The sequence below is a fragment of the Fundulus heteroclitus genome, chromosome 9 (genome assembly GCF_011125445.2).
Source record: "Fundulus heteroclitus isolate FHET01 chromosome 9, MU-UCD_Fhet_4.1, whole genome shotgun sequence".
In the NCBI taxonomy this organism is placed as follows: domain Eukaryota; kingdom Metazoa; phylum Chordata; class Actinopteri; order Cyprinodontiformes; family Fundulidae; genus Fundulus; species Fundulus heteroclitus.
Genome location: NC_046369.1, coordinates 28099947 through 28123587, shown reverse-complemented (window position 1 = coordinate 28123587; position 23641 = coordinate 28099947). Strand labels below are relative to the sequence as shown.

The 23641-nt window shown below is 43.3% G+C and overlaps 1 protein-coding gene across 6 annotated transcripts in view; it reads right to left on the bottom strand.

Annotated features, from left to right (window-relative positions):
- The window catches only part of si:ch73-63e15.2 (strawberry notch homolog 2), a 74264-nt gene that overhangs the window by 3641 nt on the left and 46982 nt on the right, over positions 1-23641 (bottom strand). For 4 of the 6 annotated variants that reach the window (XM_012871642.3, XM_036141379.1, XM_012871646.3 and 1 more), the window contains 25 exons: positions 13966-14136; positions 12629-12709; positions 12239-12347; positions 11990-12150; positions 11742-11875; positions 11417-11507; positions 11087-11230; positions 10854-10971; positions 10661-10766; positions 10396-10549; positions 10114-10290; positions 9685-9782; positions 8998-9083; positions 7868-8050; positions 7642-7763; positions 7421-7552; positions 7168-7303; positions 6087-6199; positions 2675-2746; positions 2460-2568; positions 2299-2370; positions 2076-2219; positions 1797-1891; positions 259-351; positions 26-157 (listed from right to left, as the gene is read on the bottom strand). In XM_012871642.3, the coding sequence (XP_012727096.2) occupies positions 26-157; positions 259-351; positions 1797-1891; positions 2076-2219; positions 2299-2370; positions 2460-2568; positions 2675-2746; positions 6087-6199; positions 7168-7303; positions 7421-7552; positions 7642-7763; positions 7868-8050; positions 8998-9083; positions 9685-9782; positions 10114-10290; positions 10396-10549; positions 10661-10766; positions 10854-10971; positions 11087-11230; positions 11417-11507; positions 11742-11875; positions 11990-12150; positions 12239-12347; positions 12629-12709; positions 13966-14136 (3033 nt within the window). The remainder of the gene's footprint in view (positions 1-25; positions 158-258; positions 352-1796; positions 1892-2075; positions 2220-2298; positions 2371-2459; positions 2569-2674; positions 2747-6086; positions 6200-7167; positions 7304-7420; positions 7553-7641; positions 7764-7867; positions 8051-8997; positions 9084-9684; positions 9783-10113; positions 10291-10395; positions 10550-10660; positions 10767-10853; positions 10972-11086; positions 11231-11416; positions 11508-11741; positions 11876-11989; positions 12151-12238; positions 12348-12628; positions 12710-13965; positions 14137-23641) is intronic. The other 2 variants (XM_012871644.3, XM_012871645.3) reach the window with 2 other exon arrangements.

The window sequence follows — 23641 nt, the reverse complement described above, 5'->3', positions numbered from 1 at the left end:
CCTAACCGGTTCGTCCGGTTCTTACCTTCTTGTAACGCTGCAGCAGGTTGCTGAGGCTCTCAGGCTGCGTCTGCTTGCCGATGTTGGGCTTGTAGATGTTGAAGTTTCTGCCTCGTCCCTGCTCGGCCAGCAGCACACACGGACTGTTACCTCGCAGCTGCACAGAGGACACGCGGTTTCAGTATTTAAGGCATTTAAAGCACACAGGGAGTCCATTCAGAGGCTTTGGGGAGTCTGGGCTGAGGAAGATGAACGGACCTTGTAAGAAATGTAGAATCCCTCATCAGGACCGGTGAGCTTCAGCGACCTGTTGTACGCCTCGTCCCAGGGCATTCCTCTGTCCACGCTGATCTGCAGGGGAAAGACATGAGAGTCAAGCGTCTGCTGTGACACTGAAAGACAGAAAATTATAAACACATGGCAAAAAAAAAACCCCAACTTTCTTAGGTTTATAAAAAAAAATCTTACAGTGATCTGAGAAATATCTACACACGACGCAGGGAGGTAGTTTCACTCAGAGAAAACGATCCTGCTGTCATTTTCTGTCAAAGCTACGCTGTTACCAGAGACTTTTCAGACCTCTACTCCGCCGATTTCTTCCTTTTTTAAAAACTCAACTTCTCGCCCTTTTTTCTGCTTTATTGCCGACTTCACCGTGAAGGACCCGTGATCGCCTTTAACACTTCTGCAGTCGGTCTCGCAGACGCCGCTGTCTGTGAGACCGCTGTCCGCTGGACGGGGCCGGCATCAAAATATGCAAAATGAACTTTCTTCTGAAGCCACATCAGTCGTTACACCTTAATCCCATTTAAAACATGCGGCTTGAGGTGAAGAGAAGAGAAAATAAGAGGGGGCCAGGACAACCCAGAAGGGCTTGTGGACAAAGGTTGCTGTCTCTGTGAGCTCCGTCCTGGTGAATTATGGGAAAAAACTGAGTCTATTAGCAAAATGAGGCGCCACTATGTGTGCAGAGTGTTAAAAATAATATTATTGCCCACTGGAAATACATAAAATCCCTCTTTGATGAGCAACCTTCCAGCTCCAACAACCCAGAGTCTGATTTAAAAAAGCCGTCCTGGATTATCAGACAGCCCCGTCTTTGCAGGACTCTTGTATAAACACAGGCGACTATAACCCCAGGAACCCCCCCTCTCTCAGCTTGTTAACACAGTCTCTGTCCACAGGTTTTAGTTTGACTGCCAACTCTTAAAAGTCAAGTGTAGGTTAGCCTGCAGCTGGCAGTTAAAAGCAAAAGATACTAGTAATTATCCTGCTGCCACCTGCAACTAGTATGTACGATGGGCTCCACAGCCCCTGGACTAAGCTTGCGTAATCACAGTCTTCCTGCCGGCGATAAAAACTCTACTACTCCTGTTACTGCTCCAGGTACCCGAGGGAGGTCACGAGGAACAGATTTGTTTCTTTCACACCAAAGTCTGATTTAATGCAACATTCGCCTGAAAGCCTCTGAATCCTCTCTGTTGTATTTTTATGTATAAACGACCGAGGGGCTTATAAGAGCGCTATGACTTTAACTGGATTTAGGGGGAAAAGACAAAATAAAATCTCAGCGGAGGACAAAAATACGGCGTATTGTGAAAACACGCTCTGTGTGATGCGTCAGTCTGCAGTCACGGTACATTTACATGTCCTTACGGTGGAAAGCTCTTCATGGGACCAGATATTACAGGCTACCTCATGTTATTGGGCCGAGATGACGTTTTAACTACGCAAAAAAAAAAGAGTCCCACGGCTGAAGGCAGCTGACGTACACCGTGAGGTTGTGCGGCGCCTACCTTGTAAAGAACGACCTGTCCGTCCTGAGGATTTCCGACTGTCAGGAAAGTCTCCTGCTTCTCCTCATAAATCTCGTCGTTGCCGGGGGCCAGATCTGGGAGAGTCACAAGAGAAAATAGAGGATGACTGTGAATCATCCTCAAACAGAAAACAAGCTCCGCGCCCACCAGACGCCGATTGTACGGGAACAAAAGAGCCGTAATCTTTGGCTTTCTGGGGCTATGCTCTGTTTAGCCCTGCACATTCGGTTTGTTTGAGCTCCACCTGAGACGCCGTACCTAGGATTCCCATGTCGTATTTGCCCTCCTTCTTGTCTTTCTCAATCAGGAAGTCGAAGTTATCCGTGAAGTACTGGAAGAGGTAGTTCTGCTTGTGGACCTCCAGGCCCAGGATGCGGTTCAGGAACTTGGTGATGCTGCAGTCTGGGATAAAGCAACACAGTGTTGGGATTAAACCTGAACCCCTATTCAAACTAAACGAACTAAAGTGTTTCTTCCTTACCTTTCTCAGTACTGATGCCGAAGCGAGGCTCCTTACAGATGATGCCCACATCCATCATTCCAACTTTCATGTCTAAAATGAAGTGCAGGAAAATGCTTTACTTGTCAAGACAACTGGGGACTATAAGCTGGAGGAAAACGTTCCCTCGTCACAGTCTTTACCTCTGAAGAACACTGAATCGCCGCCGGGGTATCCTTTGGGAGGGGGCACCTTGTTTTCTATGTGGCCGTTGATTGATTTGGTGATTTTATCCAGGGCCTTGGTACCATACTGCCAAAAGAAAATGTTCATGATCTAATGAGCGTACAGCAAAAAGAATGCGAATTTGAATATTTAAGGTGGAATATTACTTTCAAGGTCTCCTGGAAACACCCACCTTGTTCTCAAAGTTGTACTTGCTCAGGTCCCTCGATTCAGTGGCTCTTCTGTCGCCGTGGGTCAAAGCCCCCTGCAGAGGAATAACAATTCAATGTCAAAGGCTTTGATGCTCCGCCTAGTTTACCACCTCTTATACCATCTTTTACCACATAAACTGTACTATTATTACTACATTAAAATGACCTCTTAACCCTAAATTTAAACGTAATCCCTGTCTCTAAAATATTTGCTAACTTTTCTGTACATTATTCACTGAGCTACACTGAGGCATGAGGTGCTGGCGTCACGGACCATGACGGATTTAATAAACTCGCAATTTCAAAATGGCTAAAGTTTTCAGTCGTATCGTTCCAATGGTTACAAATCCATTTAAAATGAAATACCAGAGAGCTGCCCCTTCCCTACCCGTTGCTGCACACTGCCAGTCAGCAGGCTGAAAGACGGCTACTGCAGCACGTATGGGGACATTTAGGTGCTTGAAAATGTTTCAGGGTGTCACAACATGCACAGCCATGGTGCAGAAATAAAAGAGAGCCAACTATCACTCGGTTACGCTGTGGTTAAACTAGATTGTTAAGCTACAAGGCTGGCTACCTTAATAGATGCCCGGCTAATTAGCCTGCTAATAGTGTTATGTTATGAACAGCAAAACAGCAAAAAAGATTTAAAAAAGAAAAGGCGTGAAATCAGCATTTGAAAGTTACTAATGAAATAAGCAAGAAATTTAGACATTTTTAATATCGTCATTATTTTACGTCTATTAATCAAAACTTAATTAACAATATTGTAGCCAGCACTTGTCTAAATGGAAAAATCCCTAGTAGGGTTGCACAATACATTGTTATGATATATTATATAATATATTATCATTGCGAGGTCAATGTACGCAATAATAATATCGCAAAGGACTGTTTGAAATATGATATTTGTTGGATAATCCATCCAAACTGTATCGAGTTAAACTTTATTCATTTGTACATTCAGCCTCTTGTTTAGAGTCTCAGGCCCACAGTGGACACAGAGGACAATAACTAAAATATTAACAGTGTTGGAATCACAGAGGAGAAGGAGACGAGGTAATGTTTACAATAATATCACCATTTTTCCGTCCCTTTGTAATATAAGGCCCAAATCAACGTGTTGCATTATTCTAGCAGCGGTATGAATAGCTGTTGCTTTTCTTATTTTGTTAAAAAGGCTTTGTTATTATATTACACTTTTGTGTTCATGTTTTTTTAAACTATGTGAGAACGTCAAACCAGTCCACACCTGGTAACATGACATTTTAAACACTAATCAGTTTGGCTAAAACTGTGTAAATTGATGTCTCAGCAGAGGTTAGACTATTTAAACATAGTCATGTTTAAAGTAAAAGGACCAAATTCTGCGTGTGGGAAGGACATTTCAGGCAATGCCAAGAATCAGCCGCCAGCTAGAAAAAAAAAAGGACTGATGGGAAAACAGAGGGACCTCTTGGCCAAAACTGATTTCACAGCAATTTTCGAGTCCACTGGTTGCAAGGCTGTCAGGTTGGGCTGACTGGGCTTTGTCCCGTTTTAGCGTGCAGCTCAGCAGATCAGACGTGAACTCTTCTTGATACATATTTACCACACGCTCAGCTAACAAAAAGGCAGAAACGACTTCCTGGAACCACCATGCCCTCTCCTCCTCCCTGGCCGTTTCCCCAAAAACAACCGTCATGCTGTGTCACTATGGAAATAGATGAGTGCCAGTGCAGAAAAGCAGCGATAATGATGGAAAATAACGGCAGTCTTAAACCACCGAGACGGCGTCTTTTGCTTTGCTTGCTTGGCTTTCCGTTTTGGGGAAAGACCCAGAATGTGTTGAGGTTTGATGAAGAAACAAAGGATTCTTCAGCGCATATCCCAAAGGAAGAGGAAGGACAGAGGGTGAAGTGGCATTGACAAGCCAAAGGCTCTACAGCAAATAAACACAAAGAAAAACTCTCCTTTGTCTACAGTGAACCCGTTTTTATCACAGATTTAAATGAACAGGACGCTTCTGCTCTTGGAGACAAGCCCATCTTGTAAAAGGGAAAAACAAGAACCATCACAAACACATGGAGCTGGGTTGGACAGATGCGCTGATTAGAATCTAGTGATTTGGCCAATTTTAGTCGATTCTGATTGCACTTTATTATTTAAGAAGACATAAGAACAGCATAGAAATACGGCTTTCCAGATCTTAAGGCATGAGTGGTCATAAAATATTGATATTAGAAACAGGGACAAATTTTACTGGTATTTCAAGACGACAAAACCACTATGCAGTTGTGATTTAGCCCGGTTAGCATTTCTAAATGAGCAGTGACCATGTGTATAAAGCTGGCGGCATTTTAAAACATGTTCCGTTCAGTGGGACAATAAAACGCTAAAACAGAACAATGTGCTCTAATATGTTCATTTTACCCGCTTTAAATCTTACTCTCTCTCTTCAAGCATGAATAAACAGCAGTGGTATTTTCCTCTAAATAACCTCTTAAGATTTCTTTGCTTCCTCTAACCACCTCAGTGATACTAAATATAGCTTAACTTTGACTCTTCTTCCTGCAGCAACAACTAGAGTCAGGGTTCCCACACCTTGGTGAACATCAACATCATATTTTAATACAATGCAAATTCAATAAAAGACTAAACGGCATAGAAGTTGTTGGGTCAGAAGCAATGCAAGAAAGTGGACTTAATTTATAGCCTAATATTGATCATATTCATAGCCTACATTTATATCCACAGTACATGGCTATGCCATACTACATTACATATAAGATGTACATTAGCCTACCGTTTCATGGAATTTTATGGAAAAAAGTGCAGCATTGAGATGTTCAGAGTTATATCAATGTGTTTCACTTACTTTCATCTTTGATTAAGCTAGTTTTTGACTTTGACTCGGAAAATTCGCTAAATATAGCGACAAAGTCGCTGAGTTGGCAACACTGCGTGAATGTAACCTATTGGACGCACGTAGGCCTAAACCATAGCCTACCAACTAACGAAGAAGAGCGAACGTACTTTTGCAAATTAAAAATCTGTGGAATCAACATAATTTTAAAAGGTCGTGTGGTAGTAAAATAATCACACATGAGTCGTCATCCGTCTGAACTTTCAACCCCACAAAAAATTCAAGGACTTTCGAGGACAAGGTGTTTTTTTGGCTGTTTTCAAGAACTTTCAAGGGCTTTGAATTTATTTTTTCAGATTCACAAACTTTCAAGGATTTCAAGGACCCGTGGGAACCCTGTAGAGTGCTTTGGCTAGTACTAGATATGGTGCTTTCACTGATCAGAAAAAAAAGACTGGACGTTTTGAGTGTCCAACCAGCCGTTCACCAGCGAGAGCTGATCGAGCTGAAATGTTTTTCACGGCGCTGCCAACCAGCACTGCACGTACCAGGCTCTCCAGTCTTTTGGCCACGATAGATGCGAAGCGTCTCTCCCCGGCCAACTCTGAGATGAGGAAGATGTACTCTGGTGCCGTGACCTGATTGGAGCGATGGGTGCGACCTGGAAAAAAGACGGGAGAGTTCAGAGCGCGCTTACGACCGCTAAAGATGATGACTGCGGTCGGTCATTTAATCGTTCCTTTTATTAGCGCGGCGCAGATCAGAGTCGTTTGTTTCCGGGTGGAAACATTAATTTCACGTGAGGCGTCTGAATAAAATGCAAGTCACTGTCACAAGGTGGTTGATTTTAAGATAAGCTCGTCTAATCGCTGCTTTCAGTTCCATTTTGACAGGAAGACACAAATATGTAAAAAAGATATTGAAACAAAAAAGGGGAAAAATCAAGAAATCATACATAAGGATGGGATATTGTTTAGGACATGTTCTAAAATCTAACAATGGTCAAAAACAACCTTCAAAGTGTAAGAGATGACCATTGAGCTTGAACAGGAGCGTAGCTGCTAACAAAAAACAGCAGAAAATATTTTTTTTTCTTTAACCTTCTGCAACATCCAGAGAAATGTTTCATGATGAAATAATGCTGGAATTATTCGGCTGGAAAAATCAAGCTAATGAATAAAGCTCTTAAAAACAGGAGGAACGATATAGACAAGAGGAGGAAGAGAGAGTTGCTCTTCATCTTCGGTATAAAAGCAAAAGAACAAATTGTGGAACGACTAAACAACCATAGCCTCTGTATTTACAGGAACATTTAGGTGACAAAATTATCCCACTTTCTTTTAAACTACAGATAGAAAAAGACCAACTTACTAAATAAAAACCTTTCAGCTCAATGTAAAAATAGACTTCGGCTGACACGACACAGAGACAAATATAAAAAAAAGCCACATTTTCACACCTATAATATCTGCTAATAATTCATAAAGAAACACATATAGAGAAAAGGACAGACGCCTATAAATACGTTAAAGTACAGAAGCTTCCAAAAGTCAGAGAGGTTTTCTACAACGTTGCCCAGCTTTGTGTAAAAACGGGCTTTTAGAAGAAGGAAACATTTCCCTGACTTACCGAACTGCTGGATGGCCCTGTCTGCGCTCCAAGGCAGCTCCAGGGTCATGTGGACCCTTCGCCTCTGGTTTTTCACTCGCTTGTCCGCCTGCAGGGAAATCCCTGAGCTGGCTGCCTCTGAGATGATCGCCACCAACTGCAACGAACAAGTCAGGCTATTAATGCAGGTCACGCAGAAGGACGTCTCTACAGTGACAGGCTGCTATTTCAACACAGGCAGACGGTACAGCCGCGTCGCATTGCCGTTGCTGACCTTTTCTCCCGTCATAAAGCGGTCCTTTTCCTTGATGTTGATCTGGTCGATTGTGGAGCCTTGCTCGGCCCGCGACTCGTAGCGAACGGTGCCATCCGGACGCCGCACGACGCGACCTTTACGTCCGGTCATCTGCGAAAAAAAAACGTCAGGAGATCCACAGTTTGAATGGAAACGCTCTCTATGAAAAACAGGCTGGGGAGAGGAGCCTAGCGTCATACCTCCGAAACTTTATCCGGTCCTCCAAACTTATCTATGAGCACGTCCAACGTGTTGAGAGGTAGTTCTTTTCCCAGTTCAGCAATTTTATTGAGCAGGCTTTGCTTCATCTCCTCTATCCTGGCTGGGAACGCAAAAAAAAGAAGAGCACAGTGACAGTGAGTCCTAAAATTCAGACTGTATGCGAGGATACGGTGGAGAGATATGGAGAGGGGGGGGAGGCTCTACCTGACTGGCAGCTAGTGTGGTTGACAAAGATGACGTCGTCGTTGTCTTGCAGGGAGTCTGGCGAGGAGTTGGAGTCCGTGTCCATCCCCTCAGAGTCGCTGCTGCTGTCATCGGAGATGTTGATCACGCCGCCGCTGTCCACCGTGTGCTTGGGCATCTTTGGCTGGCGGCCTCGAGGCTTCCCTGGATGCAAGAGTTGCTGTCATGTTACACAACTCACAAAATTGTGTTCAGCTCAAAAGAATATTTAATGTGAAATTACGTCATTTGTCCTGCGTCACATTTCTGGACCCCCCCCCCAAAGTTTTTAGAACATAATTGACATTTAAGTATAAAAAAACAGTTTGGATAGTAACTGGGTCTTCAATAGGGCTGCAGCTGTGGGATACTTTAGTAACCGGGTTTCTATGGGACCATGCGCATATCTCAGCTCACCATCAATAATTCTATTTAAAGTCTCGACAGAGTGCTAAACACTAGGATGTCTTCCAACCTCAAACACTCATCCAAATAATAAATGGATAAAAAACACACAAAAGGCTTGCCGACAATTATAAGAAGCGTTTGATTGCTGCATTGGCAATAAAGATAAATCATTTTCAACATGTCATTTATTCATTAAAGAATGAATAAAGCACCAAATAAGAGCTTAAGTGTGCTAGAGGCCAGTTTCCTTTTTGTTGTTTTTTTGGCATCAAGGCTAAAACTTTTAAACTTGTATGGCCTTGCAAATAGGGACTGGAATATTTTTACACTAAATTCAGGTGGTATCTTTATTCTGTTGGAAAAAAAAAAAAAACCTAAATTAAACAATGCTTCGTTTGGGATTTAGATTTCTAAGAATCACGGGTCAGGTTCAACCAGTCTATAAAGTCTAAATTACAAACTAATGGCTGAACGTTAGTATCAAGTATTGATGTGACACATTAAAAGCAAATGGGATCAGTGCAACATGTACTGCATTTCTGTGGAAACTCCAAAAACGTTTCCATCCTCAGTTCAGTTTCTCCTTTCTTACATGTCCACACATGGCAAAAACAATAAAAGCCAATTCCTCACTTTTCCTCGGTCCGTAGGAACCCTGTCAGATGTGGTTTTTGTGAGTCAAGTCGACCCATTGTGCTTTGTACCTTTTTTTCTCTTATTCCCCGGTGCCTTCTCTCTCCTTTGTTTCTCTGAAGGAAAGTGCTTTGTTACGAGAGACTGGAATACTCCCCTAGAGCAGAGCAGAGAAAAAAAGAAAAAAAGAAAGAGAAACTTAATGTCAAAGCGGGACAGTTTTACCACACTGTGCACTCCTGATTTGGCCTTCTTCACGCCGCCGGGTGCTGACAGGGGGCTGAAGATGCTGCTGGGTGATCTAATAAGATCAGGCTTTCAGACATGTCTGCTGCAAGAGGCTTCGGGTCAGCCAAGTTCAGATCACTCACAACTTCCTTTTTTTTTTCTCTCCTTTTCATGAATGACTCATTCGTTGAATAAATAGTTGTAGCAAACAAAGAGGTAACCCGTCTGAATTAGCACACACCGAGCCGTGTGACGTGAGCCCTCGTAGTGTGTGGGAAACGACCCCAAAAACACAGAATCACTATTTGGTGGTCTGACGTAAAAAAAAACAAAAACAAAAAGGTGAAGGAATAAACCCAGACGACAAACAGTGAAAACTCTTCAAAACTGGGTCAGAAATGTCAGAGAGGTAGCTAAAAGGAAAGTCTGAGACGTTGCTATTCTTATGCTGATGTGGTTTTGACTATCAGAAATGAAACCTAATTGCCAGAACAAAAGCCTTTTTCTTCCCCCCCCCCCCCTTCACTCACTCTGCTGCAGAAACAAATCTGTCCAGATGCCCGTCGTTTTCGTCCAGGACCTCCCTGGTGCGCGATTCTCCAGTAGACTGCAGCCCGATGACTATGCACTGTGATGGAGCAAACGTGGATGGAGTCTTTAGACAATGGGACAGGGAAATAAAGTCTGGCAACACAAATACTTTTCAAAGACGTTCTTCCATTTTTATCCAGATCAGAAAAAAAAAAACGAGTAATCAAATTCATTCCTTTTTCTATTCTGTTTGAAAACAATAGCTTTATTGTACTTTGTGTGACAAAAAAATAAAAGGAATAATCAAACCATGGCTGAACATATTAAGCATTTAACAAACATTCCTCTCTCTGTCAACTTCTCTTGCTAGAGTCTGTGTCTCGTAACATTAAGACTAACAGAAGTGGTGTTTGAGGCGCTGCGCTGACCTTTCCAGCCTCCAGCTCCTTCTGGGCCAGCTCCACCAGGCAGCGCACCTTGGCAGCGATGCAAAGGTATTTGAAGAAGCGCTGGTGAGATGACCAGAACTGTCCCCACAGGGACTTCCTGCTGACCAGGCCCAGCTCGTCCGCCGCCTGCATGAACATTTTCAACGCCTCCGCCCACTGCGCACAGATTTAGCATGTCAGCAGAAAGCTCATGATCGTCACAAAAACAGATTAGGACGAGAATAGACAAATGTGACAGGCACGGCGGTCTGATCGCCTCACCAGCTTGGCGGCTTTGTTGTAGACCTCTTTGAAGTCGCTGTCCAGGCCGATCTCCTCGATGCGGAAAGAGACGCCAGAGAAGCTTAGCTGTCTGGCGATGTACATCCCGCTCACTTTCATGTCCATGGCCACGATCTCCATAGCCCCGACCCCTCTGTATGGAAAGAGAAATTATCTACATGACTAACTAATGGGCGTTTCACTATTAAAACTTAAACATTCAAATGATTCAAAGGTTCAACTGAATCAATCAGACTCCGCATACCGCTTCTCAATGGCATGCAGGAAGTCATCGAAGGTCCTGAAGGGCGTGCCGTCGCCCCAGATTCCCAGGCGGCTCATATAAATCATGTTCTTTGGCTCAGAGGCACCTAGGGGACATTAAAAAGACGAGTATAATTTTAAAGCCGGTCCTATTTCCTGCTTGGCACCAGCGGACGTTTACCCGTCAGCCTCACCTGTGGCACTGGCGTACACCACTCTGGCCTGCGGCAGCTTGTTCTGCAGGTCGAGGACCGCCTTGCCCATCTTTGTCGATGTGGCGTTCTTGGCTTTGTGGCATTCATCAAAAATAATCTACAGCGGCGAGAGGTCAAGGGTAAAAAACGCAACGAAACGGACTATCCTTGAGGATCAAACGGAAGCAGGAAAAGACAGCGAGAGCTACAGGGACGGCCAAATGAAAGGATACAACTCCATCGAAGTCGTGCTTGCACCAGTCCAGGATCTGTTTGATTCTGGTCCGGTGCTGCCCTCCTGCCTGGCTCTCTCCAATGAGTGCAGAGTACGTTGCAAACAGGACTCCTTCTGAGGTAGCTGTGTCTCCATACTTTATCTACAAAAACATTTAAAATGATTCAGAATGTTAGAAAAAAAAAGAAACATTTAAAATGATTCAGAATGTTAGAAAAAAAAAGAAAAAAGGAAAAATTGAAATTCTACTTGATGTCCCCATTGGAACAACAACAACAAATCCCATTTCCACCGTAACTCTTAGCACTAATTCCCTCTCTTGACTCACTTTGTTTAAGGCATGCACCGGGATATTTGGTGCATCTATGTCTTTGAGATCTCTCTCTGCGTCATATTTCAGGTCATTGGATATGCTGAACCTGAGGGAAGGAGCAGGAAATAAAAAATGATTTCAGACCACCGTTTCACAGGCTACAACATGCTAAGGCTAATGTAGCGCACAGCATACGCCATTTCACATTTGGACGAGTAAAACATAGAAACTTTGCCCGAGCTTGTTTTTTTCTGCCATATACAGTAAAATACAATTTTATGGTTAATAGCATGGCAAAATGGTAACAAAGTACAGCAAGGCAGTGTATTATCCTTCTTACCACAGTGCTTTCTTTCGTCCCTTAAGGTAGTTCTCCAGAATGATTCCTGCCACGGTGCGTCCCTTTCCAACGCCTGCCCCGTCTCCAATCAGGAAGCCCGCTCTCTGGTTGTTCTGGAGAATCACTTCGTGTTGCTGCTCGAGAGCAAAGAAGGAGCAGAAACATCAGCAGACGTGCAGATATAACACTGCAGATGAAAGTGAATGGTAAGGAACCGTTTATAGATGAGTTTCTGCTGATATTCTCACCTGACAGGCGTAGATGATAGCCTCTAACTGTAGTGCAGACAGCAGGCCACTGTTGATAGTTGGCTCCGGGATAGACAGGGTGTATGTGATGTCGGGAGGAGGGACGCTGGACAGTGTGTTGGTTTCCACAACTATGTCAGGATGTGAAATTCCTATCGTGGCTGGAAAAACAAACAAAACAAAAGAATTAGAAACGTGTAAAAAAAAAAGCACGAGGAAAGCATCCCGATTTCCAGGCTAGCGGCGTACATTTTGAGGGCTTGTACTCTGCGTATGTGTCCACATGGCCGAGCTCCTCTGTTTCCTCCTCCTCAGCCTCCTCTTCCTCCTCTGGTGGTGGCGGCTGCGTTCCCTGAGGCTGGAAACACCACAAAAAAAAGACACGGCGATGTGAATCAGATTATTACGTTCTGGACTCTGAAGTTATACTGGTTTGATTATTAAAACAAAAACACGAATCAGAGAAAGAGTGAAGAATAAACATGGAACTGTTTAGAAAATGTCCCCGGATAAGTAATGACACTATAAAAATGTTCCTGTTTTTCCAGACACACACAAGCAAACTTTAATCTGCGTGTTAGTGAGAACTGATAATGAATTGGCTCATTTGGTTAGAACATGGCTGGAGACGGGTGCTACCTGGAGTCCTAAAGGAGTGCTGATTATAGCAGCAATATCGCCCAAACTGGTCAAGCCTTGAAACCTGCTGGTGCCATTCTGCTGTCAACAAAACATAAAATGAAGAAACACTCAAAAACCCAAATAAAGACCACAAGCGCTAAATGCAGTAAACAAACAAACAAAAAATGAACAAGACAAAAACAAAAGAACATAAAAAAAAATATAAGAACACCAATCTGAGAAATTGCTGTGTTTGTTTGTCGTTATATGCGTCTGGGTACTTCAGGGATCTTTCTCAGCGCCACTCGGCAAAATGCAATTTGTACGCCGGGCGGTGAAAAGCCGCCGCCGACAAGCGGCAGATAAAGCCGCGCGTGTCTGGGAAGCATAATGGGTGAAACGAGGGCTGAATGAAAAGGAAAATATAAAAGCTTTCAGCGAGTCGGTGAACTCAATGAAGTCTGATCATATCAAAAAATATCACCGCACCCATCTAACGCAACTGGCTTCTAACAGGCAGCAATGCAGGGAGAACAGAGGAGGCGCTTTTTAAGATCTCTGACTTGCTGGAAAGTTCTGAATGGTAACTTTTCCTTTTATCAGTAAAATGACTGAACAATAGGAGCAATTTATAACTAATATTTTAGTCTTAGACGTGCAGCAAAACAACAGAGTAACTCTTGCATTAAAGCCCTCTTAATGTTGGTATAATAGTAAATGTGAAGAAAAACATGATTTGATCATAAAATGTAAAACTGCCAAATATACTCGCTTTTCTGTTTCTTTCTTATTTTATTAGCTGGGCAACTTTAAATCTGTTACTAGAGGCAGGACAATCCCAATCTTTTTTCTTTTTTTTTTTAACACATATTTAGCTGAAGTATGCTGGTATCTGTGCATGCAAACATTAACAAGTACTTTTCTGGATAAAATGTCTTAACTTTATGCTGTAAACAAGGAAGGACAAATTCATTTCCTTAACCAGATATGATTTCAGCTCCAGGGTGTAATATCAAACCAAACATTTGACGTTACATCACTTCCATCAGTTTCACCTTTTTTTTTTTCTTCTTTTTGCTAGACGATCTAAAATCTGAGTCAAAACGGTGTTAATGCATCTACTATCCATTACATAACATTCAGAGGGATCAGCGTGAGGCTGAGTGAGCACAGAAGTAGTGTTTACAAGCTGAGCAGGAGGATGGGATCATTGTTTGGTCTCTTTCATAGCATCCTTCCCCGTCCACTCATCAATCAGCTCATTTAAATAAATCTCTCACATTCAGCATGTAGAAGCGGTTGCAGTAACAGGAGCTTCCTGGTGATCATTAATGCCCCGGGGGCTTGCTACTGACCTCTAAGTGGCTCTGTGCTTGTGTGGTGTTGCTAGTGTTAACGTCCCAGAGCGTGGGCATCGCATCGCTGGGATTGGGGCCGATGTAGGGCTGGGAGTCGGCATACTCTGACAGCGAGTCCGCCGGGGAGGAGAACAGAGAGTTGGAGAGGTCATCGATGCAGGACAGGTCCTGAAGACGAGAGAAAGACAGCAGGCATTTATCACATCCTCCACGGCGATGGGCAGCGCGACAACGTTTTAACGAGGCTGCACAAAACAAAGTCACATGCAAAAATGAGCGAGCGAGTTGAGGACCAGAGGAATTTTTAGGCTGATTGGCAAAGACTGATGATGGAAACATCTTTATTCCTTTGCAGAGCAGTTAATGCATCATACTGAGAGCTGCCAGGCTGCACATAGTTCATCTGGAGTTCATCTGAGCGCTGAGCTTGTTGTGGGTGAAGAAAATATCAGAGACGGCCGTTTTTAGCAATAAAGAGGCCATAAATGGTAAACAGACTAAACTTATAAGGCGCTTTTCCAGTCATGCTGACCACTCAGAGCTTTACACTATAACCACATTCACCTAATCATGCGCCCGCTCACACACCCATACGCAGATCAGTAGGCTATTTCAGGTTAAGTGCTTTGCCCAGGGGCACATCAACATGTGACATGTGGGGGTAGATGGAATCGGACCCACAACCTTCCGATTTCAAGACGACTACTCCGCCCGTTGAGCCACAGTCGCCCCCACATAGCTGCGATAGGAGGCACAGAAATGTCAGAAGCAGCTGAAACGGAAACTGAGTTGCGTTGAACTTTTCGAGACACGTCTGCAGTTTGTTTAGGCTGAGAGAAAGCGAGAGAGAGCAACACTTCAATCAGATAACAGAAAGGCTGTATGTGGTACAGTAAAGCTACTCAGTTTTATCCTTATCGGCTTTAAATCTCGCTTGTCTTAAGACTGTAGCGGATCTGGAAATATTAGCAAGCTTTTGGGAAGCTCGGAGTTAAGGTCAAACTCTACATGTTTGTATTTTCGCTGCAGTAAACATGCAAATGGCTAATATAAGGTGTTAAATACAGCTTTAAATGGCAACATTTTATCACTTCATCCCTGAATAATTTTAGTAAACCTCATTTTAACAGCTATTCCTCTCTGGTCTGACTTACCCTCTCCTCCTGATGTGAATAATTAACGACCGCTCACAGAACGAAGGCTGGAAAATAAACTATAACGGTTCTCCTAGATCTTGTGACAACATAGCTCTTTAAGTGAGACTGTGACCCAACGTGGCATCAATCTTTACAAAAGCAGAAGATGGGAATTTGGAAACAAAACTGATTGGTTCACCTCTAAACACAAGCATCTGGATGCAGATGTGTGAGAATGAGCTTATGAGGCAGGGAAGTGGGAGCTTGGCACAATGATGAGCTTTCTGTCATTTCAGCTCCGGGTGTCTCTCAGTTCACCCTCCACTTCCATCCTTTCCAAAGCCATTAGCGTGCCGTACTCTTTAACCAGCCTCTCGCAGACACACCATGACCCCCAGAGACATGTAAACATAGATTTGTGTGTGTGTGTGGGCGGGTAAAGGTTGGCCGCGCTGTTTTTGGAAAAATGATCGTCACGATTTAGGCAGTGAGAGCGCCGGGTCCGTGAGAGAAAGCCGGTCTGAGTACCCTTCCACTGCAGAGGAAATTCCCACACCCGCCGCTCCATAAACTCACACATGCAGGCATCATAAGGCTTGTAAATAATAGCCCAACACACACTGCGCGATATCATTGTAATTATTGTGCCAGAGGGAGCAATGCGCCACTTCCTGCAAAGCTCATGCGATCTCGTGAAAGAGAGCAGATGTAAACGGAGACTCTGGTGAAACAAGTTATTTTAACGTCAGCTAAACTTTGTTAGAGAGCGAGAGGAAAAAACAAACCGGCGAGGAGATGAGGGTGACGTATAGTCTTTAGCGCTAAATTGGCGAGCGAGGATTTGGCTCCTCGCTAAGAATATTTGTCAGCAAACAGCTCGCCAATGTTTGTCTAAAGGGCCGTAACCTTCGCTGAGGCTTGACAAATGCTCAGCTGCTTGTGGATTATAAAACCATTACGATTTCGACTCCGTTCGCTCTGCCACGCATGACGTTGCTAAAGGGAGCCCCACCTATAAATAAGCATAGCTGCTTTCTCTTCTAAAAATAAACCTAAGCGACGAATTCTCTTTCCCGGTTAGCGGTGATGCTACTGAAAACACCAGAGAGACAGAGTAGAGGCGCCGTCATGCTGCGGGGAAGCTTCTCCTCCAGCCAAAGCCCAGACCAGAGAAGACTAAGCCCACCCTTCAGAGAAAAACGGTGAAATAGCTGTTCCATATTGGATTGTGGGTTGCACAAACAAAATTTGATCTGTTTGACCCACAATTAAGGCAATTAGTGGCATGCAAAGGGATTCGCATTGCTTACATATTTCACCATTTTGTCCCATAGAACCCACAAACTTCACTATATCTTGTTAGGAGTGTAGGTGAGACCAAAATAAAGACAGCTGAAGATTTAGTTTATGGGCCTCCGACTGAACAGAAACAAAAAAAAAAAAAAAAAAATACTATCATCTGTCCAGAGCATCACTACTTTCCACTACTTTCCTCTTGCCCTGCGACATAAAATCCCAACAAAACCCATTTAAGTTTCTCTTTTTACTTTCAGTGACAGAGCGCAACTTCCTGCATTCTCCCTGCTAAAATAACCTAAAACGGCCTTTGAAGGAAGGGTGACGCAGCTCTGAGCATGAAAAAAAGCCAAAATGACTAGAAACGGTCAGCTGCCACGCTGACTCACTGTTAACAATATGCTGTTAACCCGAGGCTGCTGAGAAGCTGCTGGGACGACTGTCGCAGTTCCCGGAGAGACATTACTCAGATCATCTGAACTTGTTTCACAACCATGAGAGGATGAGACCTCGAGCCCCCGGAGCCGACGTGACGACATCATGCAGGAATGGGACACGGGGAGGATGATATGCAAAAAAAAAAAGAAAGCTCCACACCGTGTGCTGCTTACGTCTTAGAGATGTTTAGGAACCGCTGTGTTTTCTGGTAACTCTGTGACCGGTGCTGCTTCAACAATCATTTTACCGTGTTTCTGCGTCCTTGTTCCTTTTGTACGGGTGCATGCGCTCGCTTCCTGAGGGCAGGATGGGGCACGAAAGCTGCAGGAAGACCACGCGGCTGATCTAAACGAGATACAGCCAAGCGGGACGACCCGCTTTTGTGTAGCGACAAAGGCGTATTCCTCCGCCGCTGTCACGTCCTACCTATCCCTTGTCCCTTTTCTTTCAAATAATCTCAGACTGTCATCACATCTCATCCCTCTCTTTGTAGGCATTCACTTCCGGCTTGCACTTAAGAATTGGGATGAATGAGGACACAAGGCACGCCTTCGCCGTGGAAAACGAGAACAAAAGCAGACGTCTTAATAGAAAACCTTCAAACGGAGACTTAATACGGGGATATTTCAAAAAAAAGTATGAAGTCAAAACAAACAAAGGTAAAAACTAAAGCAGGTATTTGACAGTGTCTCCTAAGGAAGCCTCCATTATGTGACTGTTTGGCAATGAAGTCATTAGACGTTCCCAGTCCGTCGTTGTGTGTTCAGCGGCGTTATTAACTGGACCGAGCCGACCCCCGAGGAGCCGGAGGACCGCAGCGGTTTTAACTGAGGCACGGTCTGAGCTGGGCGCCATGCTAATCGCGCTGTGCAGCCGGTGCGTAACAGAGGCGGCAGTGTTTGCCCCGCTGCAGGCCCGTACCCGGGGCCACTTGGTTTGCTGCTGCTGTGAGCGGGCCCTGCCGAGCAGAGATAAGGCCTGAGCTCCAACCGGCCCAATGCTAATCTGTCTGCTTCCTCAGCACACAGCTTGCAGCCATCTAACCGCTAATCCTGCCTCTCTGAGACACTCTCTGTCGTGCTAACACCCCCCCCCCCCCCTCCTCCTTTCTTTCTTTCCTGCTGTGCATAAAATTCATGACCTGCAAATACATGCAAATGTTTCTCTCACTGTAGCTTTCTGGGAATTCATTCTAGGTTGAAAGCTTTGTGAAAAGGTTCGGTTGTGTGCGCGTTAAAAGCCCGTAGACGCGTGTTTCCCTGCCATTTGCTCGCTCCGTCCTTTTGGCCTTTTACTTCTTCCTCTTTTATTTCAGTTTCTCCCCTATTGTAACTTCTCAAGCCACCGGTCTCAACTAACAGCCCCAGAGCTTGATGCACAAATCCCTACAGCAGACACAATGTGTCCATAAAGACAGCATTGTCCAAACACCACCCCCCCCCTTTTTGTCTACCGGATGATGATTAATGCATGCACACAGAGACAAGAACAGGTTTCTCCTGCTTGCAAGATATTTGCAGAGCTGCAGTGGCTTTTTTTTTTTTTTTTTTTTTTTCTGGTTGGCTGTGCCAGAAGGTGTTGTTTATCAGCTCTAACAATCGGACCTGCAGCATAAATACTAAACCTTAGAGCCATTTGCTGTGTAGTTATTGTGAAGGTGCTGGATTTGCTGTGTGGGGAGAGCACACACACTCATCCAGACTTTTATGTTATTCATAAATATGACTATAGAGCCTAAAGTTATTGTTGCTGATCGTATTATTTTAAGCAGCATCGGAGTAAAGTGGGAAGGTAACATATTTTCAAAGAAATATATATTTTTTTACATAAGTAAATTAGCATCAAGTTTCAACAAAGCCAAACTTGTAATCATTAGTCAGAAGAAAATTCAAGTTAGTTGGAAGACTGATTTGGCCGAAACCCATAATTCTGGTCCTGATAAGGGAACAGGGGCTGCATGGTGGCACAGCTAGTAGCACTGCTGCTGCCTTGCTGCAAGGGAGTCATGGGTTCGAATCCTGGCCGGTGCCTTTTTGCATTGAGTTTGCATCTTCTCCCCATGCATCTATTTCTTTATGCTGCCCTGTGGGTGATCTGTTTGACGATGTACAAAACAGACAGGCAACCTGCTTCCAAGCTGCTCTCAGGATGAAATGAAACAAATATGCACGTGGAGAAAAATGTAGGTTTAAATCAACTAAAGGTCAATATAAATATCTTTAAATGTTTTTTTTTTTTCCCATTTGATTTAAAAAAAAATGTGACAATAAAACCGCTGATAAAAAAGTAAAAGTGGGGCTTGATTGTCACCGTTTAAATTATTATTTTTTATTCTATTTAATACATTATATCAATGTTTGTGTGTTTTTGTTTGTTTTGCTAAGAGTGTGGATGCTGCAATTGATCTTAAATTGTTAAAGTCTACAATTAATGCACAGCATTCACTGTTGAATTTAACTTCTGACTGTTTAGATTTAACCTACCTTGACATGACAGATAAAAATAGATTTATGATATCAAGTGTCACCCAGCACTCTTTCTATTTTAGTTAATAACGGTAAAGTGAGACAAATATAAAAGAGATGACCAAACACCAAACTTGAAGCAGTCTCAAAGGATACAGGGTCGCTGGTTATGGCTATGACAGACTCAGCTGCTATTGCATATGGTATCTGGCATCTCTTACTATATACCTTCATTCCAATTAATCTATTTATTATCAGTCATCGGTCGTTTTTTGAAGCTTAAACACAGACAAAATGTTTTTTTTTTACTTGTTTGTTAAATGCACCAAAACTCAGAACTCCTACCACTTTGGGTCTATAAACACATCACCAGCACATCCTTGTTTTGGGTAAAATAAAACATTTGTCGATGTAGTTCCGACACATTTCCACTGGATTCAACTTTTTTTCTATTATGTTTTATATTCCTTAGAACATAAAACCAGAATCAGTCATAATCGGGATCAGCAGGTCGGATCCCAAAGAAACCCGTAAATCTGTAACATCCAGAAAAACCCAGATTGGCCAATCTCTACTGCTACTTAATAAAAGCCACAATTCTCTTGAATTACAGAAAAGTACATTTCAGACAGGGAACCAACTTTTCTCACTCCTGAGCCACGTCCTGCTAGACCCAGTAACCTGCCTCACTGCCCGGCCAAAGACTGATGCTTTAGGCCCGGCCTGGCCCGGCCCGGCCCAGGGCTTTCCCCTCCTACACACAGCCAGCTTGGCTGCTATGCCAAGGCCAGGAAACAAGTCACCCTGGCCGCCCCCTCTCCCCTGCATACCAGACTGACACACAAACAAACTGATACCTTAAATGACCCTAGCATCACCGACTGTACTTCTATGTCCTCCCTGCACATTTCTATCCACTCTGATAATTAAGGTGCTGTCCAACTTGTTTCCCATCTGTCTGTCATTTGTTTGCCTTCTGCTCCTTTGGATTTTCTTTGTTTATGTTCCAGATTTAGATTTCCCCATGGAGGCTCTGTCACATCAACACTATCTATCAGACTTAAAACTTCTGTCGGAGCTGGGTGTCAATCATCACTGTGAGGCATTATTTAAAGGAAAACACACATGCATATCGAAAGGCAGAAACAGAGGCAGGGGATGCGAGGTACACTCTGGCCATGAGATTGATATCTGGAAATGCAACGGTGAAGTAGCAGCAGCTTGCGATGTGGGCGGCTCGAGGCTTTGAAAGTGAGCCGTGTAGGTGCCCTGATATCTCATCCGTCACTTTCTGTGGTTTCTCTGCGTTTGTTTGTGAGGGGCGGTGGAACGCAGAGCTGTGAAACGTCCCACACTGCCCCCTGTGGCCAGCCGAGTGAAACAGCTCCTGTCTGAGGCTCTGCCCCCCGGGGGCCGGCTTCTGACCTCCTCCATTCAGCCCACAGGGCCCCGACTGGTGGAGCGTGTGTCTGCGGGTCTCTTTACCAAGAGAGCTTGGAGTTAGGAGCAGGCAGACTATTGCCGGTCGGTTTTTCTGTCAGGGTTATGCTACGGTCAGCTGTCCACATCTCTGGTCGGCTGAGACTTTAGGCCAGGACTAAGCCTTACAGCTGAGTCTTGATTTTCCCACAGACTAACAAAGCTTCAAAGTATTCATACACTTTGAATTTGTCCATATTTAAACAGTATCACCTCAACCAAGCGGTGGGTGAGACAAACTTTAAATTTGATCATGATGTGGTAATATTGTGACAAGTGATGATAAAAGACTATTCACAGCTTCTTGCACTCTTTTTCAGGAAGCTGTGTGGCTGTGACTGCATGTCACCTTTAGCCCAGTAAGCACAAGTACTGTCCTTAAAAAAAACGTTTAAAAAAGCGACATATATTAAAACTAAATTCAAAACACGTTTCATCTGGACTCTAGTTACACAAAGAAGCGTGATTTTTATTACCAAACTGCACAGAGGAACTGCATTTAATAATATTTTTTAATTAATTGATGGGCTCAAGAAACCAACAGTGGAGAAAATAGCAAAAATAACAATCCAGACAATAATGGCCGTTATAAGGGGTTTTTCAGACACCGCTAGCTGGAATTTATCGTCGTCAAGATAAATCCTAATTCTTCTCACGATAAGAAATTTTTCACAATAACGATAAAACAATACGATAAGGGCCCAGCCCAACCTCAAACGTCAATGTTTGTTATTAGCATTTTATGACCTGTAATGCATAGTTGTGTCGGATGGTGATCTTTGGTGAATTTCAGCTTCTCGTATATTCAAGTCTGGATTTTGACAGGGCGGCGCTAACACATCCACATGTTTCAATCTGGCGATGCTCTGTATTTAACTCCATTCAGTTCTCGTGATCTCTGACCAGCTGCTGGTGAAAGACGTCCCCTGCAGCATGATGCTGTCACCGCCATGTGTCTTCACAGGAATGGTGTGTTCGGGGCCTTTAAGTTTTGAACCACGTCACAGGCTCAGCAGTTGAATGTTAGTTTCATCTGACTGTAGCATTTCCTGCAGACATTTGATGTGTCCTTTACATATTTTATTTATAAGGGGACTTCTAATGGCGTTCTCTGAGAAATGGTTTTCTTCTCAGACTTGTGGAGTACACAGGAAAGAGATGTGCTGTCGACAGGTTCTACCACCTGAGTCATGAATCTCTGCAGCTCCTAAAGAGTTACCGTAGCATTCTTGCTTTTCTTTTAATCCTTCACCAGCCTGGAAGTTTATTCATTACTGGATAAAGGACTTAACAGCGCTCCATAACTGTCCAAAGCTTAGGACATTGTTTTAGAACCTCTAAACCTCTCCATATATTTATCTCAGACCTGCCTGGTATGTTCCTTGATTCTCATAATTCAGTTTGTTCATTAATGTTCTCTAAAGAACATCTGGAGCCTTCACAGAACATCTGGACTTATTCTAAAATGTAATTACACAAAAGTTGCACTTTATTTACTAATTACATTACTTGTAAAGCAACTGGTTGCACTAGATTGTATTTCAGGGTATCAGACTAAAGGGGATGAAAACAGGCAGTTCACACTTTTCAGATTTTTTAATTTGTAAAATAATTTCAATCGTTTCCTTCAACTTCACAATGATTAGTGTTTTTTTTATAGCATTAAATAAAACAAGTTTGCAGACATATCTTGACCAAATGTGTCAAAGTTGAAGGGGTTTGAATATTTTTTTAAGCTGAGACTGACTGTCAAGCAGCTGCTGACAGCTGAAGTAAGGAGATGATTTGCTGTGGCGTGTGGCAGACTTCACCCCGAAAGTTTCCTGGACAGTGTGAATCATCTTTGGTGTGACATAAATCAGGTTTTCCTTTGATGAGCCGAAAGAGTCCCTTTGTCTGGCAGCTCCTCTTAATACACAGAGAAGGCTTTAGGTTTGCTTTGGCCCAAAAACATCCATTTGAAGAAAATATGTTCAAATGCTTAAATGTCTTCCCCTGCCAGCATAAAGCCACAATTTCTGATCTGAGATCAAAAGAAAAACAGTTTGAAAATTCGTACTGTTATCACGATTTACCAGAGAACCCGTCTATATTTTCTTTGACTCCAGCTAAACATGTTATTTCCAGTGGAAATACGGGAATAATGAGTGATTAATAGGTTTTATTATGTAAACTTTTATTATGTAAAAGTCTACCAGGTTAAATTGATTGTGTCCTTTCTTGACCCTCGATGAGTCCAGCCCAGCCTGTCCCAGGCCTGCTGCCCGTGGCCAATCAAAGTAAAATACCTCCTGAAGCAGGGCTTCATGCCGTGCCAAGTCTTTACACAGCAAGCCAGGGACTGCTTGCTGCTGACGTTCCTGCTTGAAACTTTCCACTGTTTTCATATGTTCTGGAAAATAAAAGGATGCCATGTCAAGTGTCCCAGCGAGCAGCAGGCTGACGAATCAAGTTCAAAGACCAGAGCTACAAGTTTTGTAAACAGCGGCGCCGAAAGCCTTTACGGCAGGCCATTTTAACATTTAATTATCTCAGCGATTAAGGCAATTATCCAAAAATAAATCACCAGTTGTAAATTGGCACAATATTAAGAAAATTAAATAGATTTGAATCAACACATAAGTTTAATATTACATCCATAAAATGAAAAGGTAGAGTAAATATCTGTAATATAATTTTAGACATCCGAAAAACACATTTTAACCAGTACATTTGTCTGGTAAATACTGACTGGTGAAAAAGCCCTTTCAAACCAGAGCAATTAGATTTAAAACCAGCAACAATATAGATACAATGTAATGAGATTATAGGTTGCTGAAATGAGACTTTCTCAGAGTAATGATTCTGTTGCTGATATGC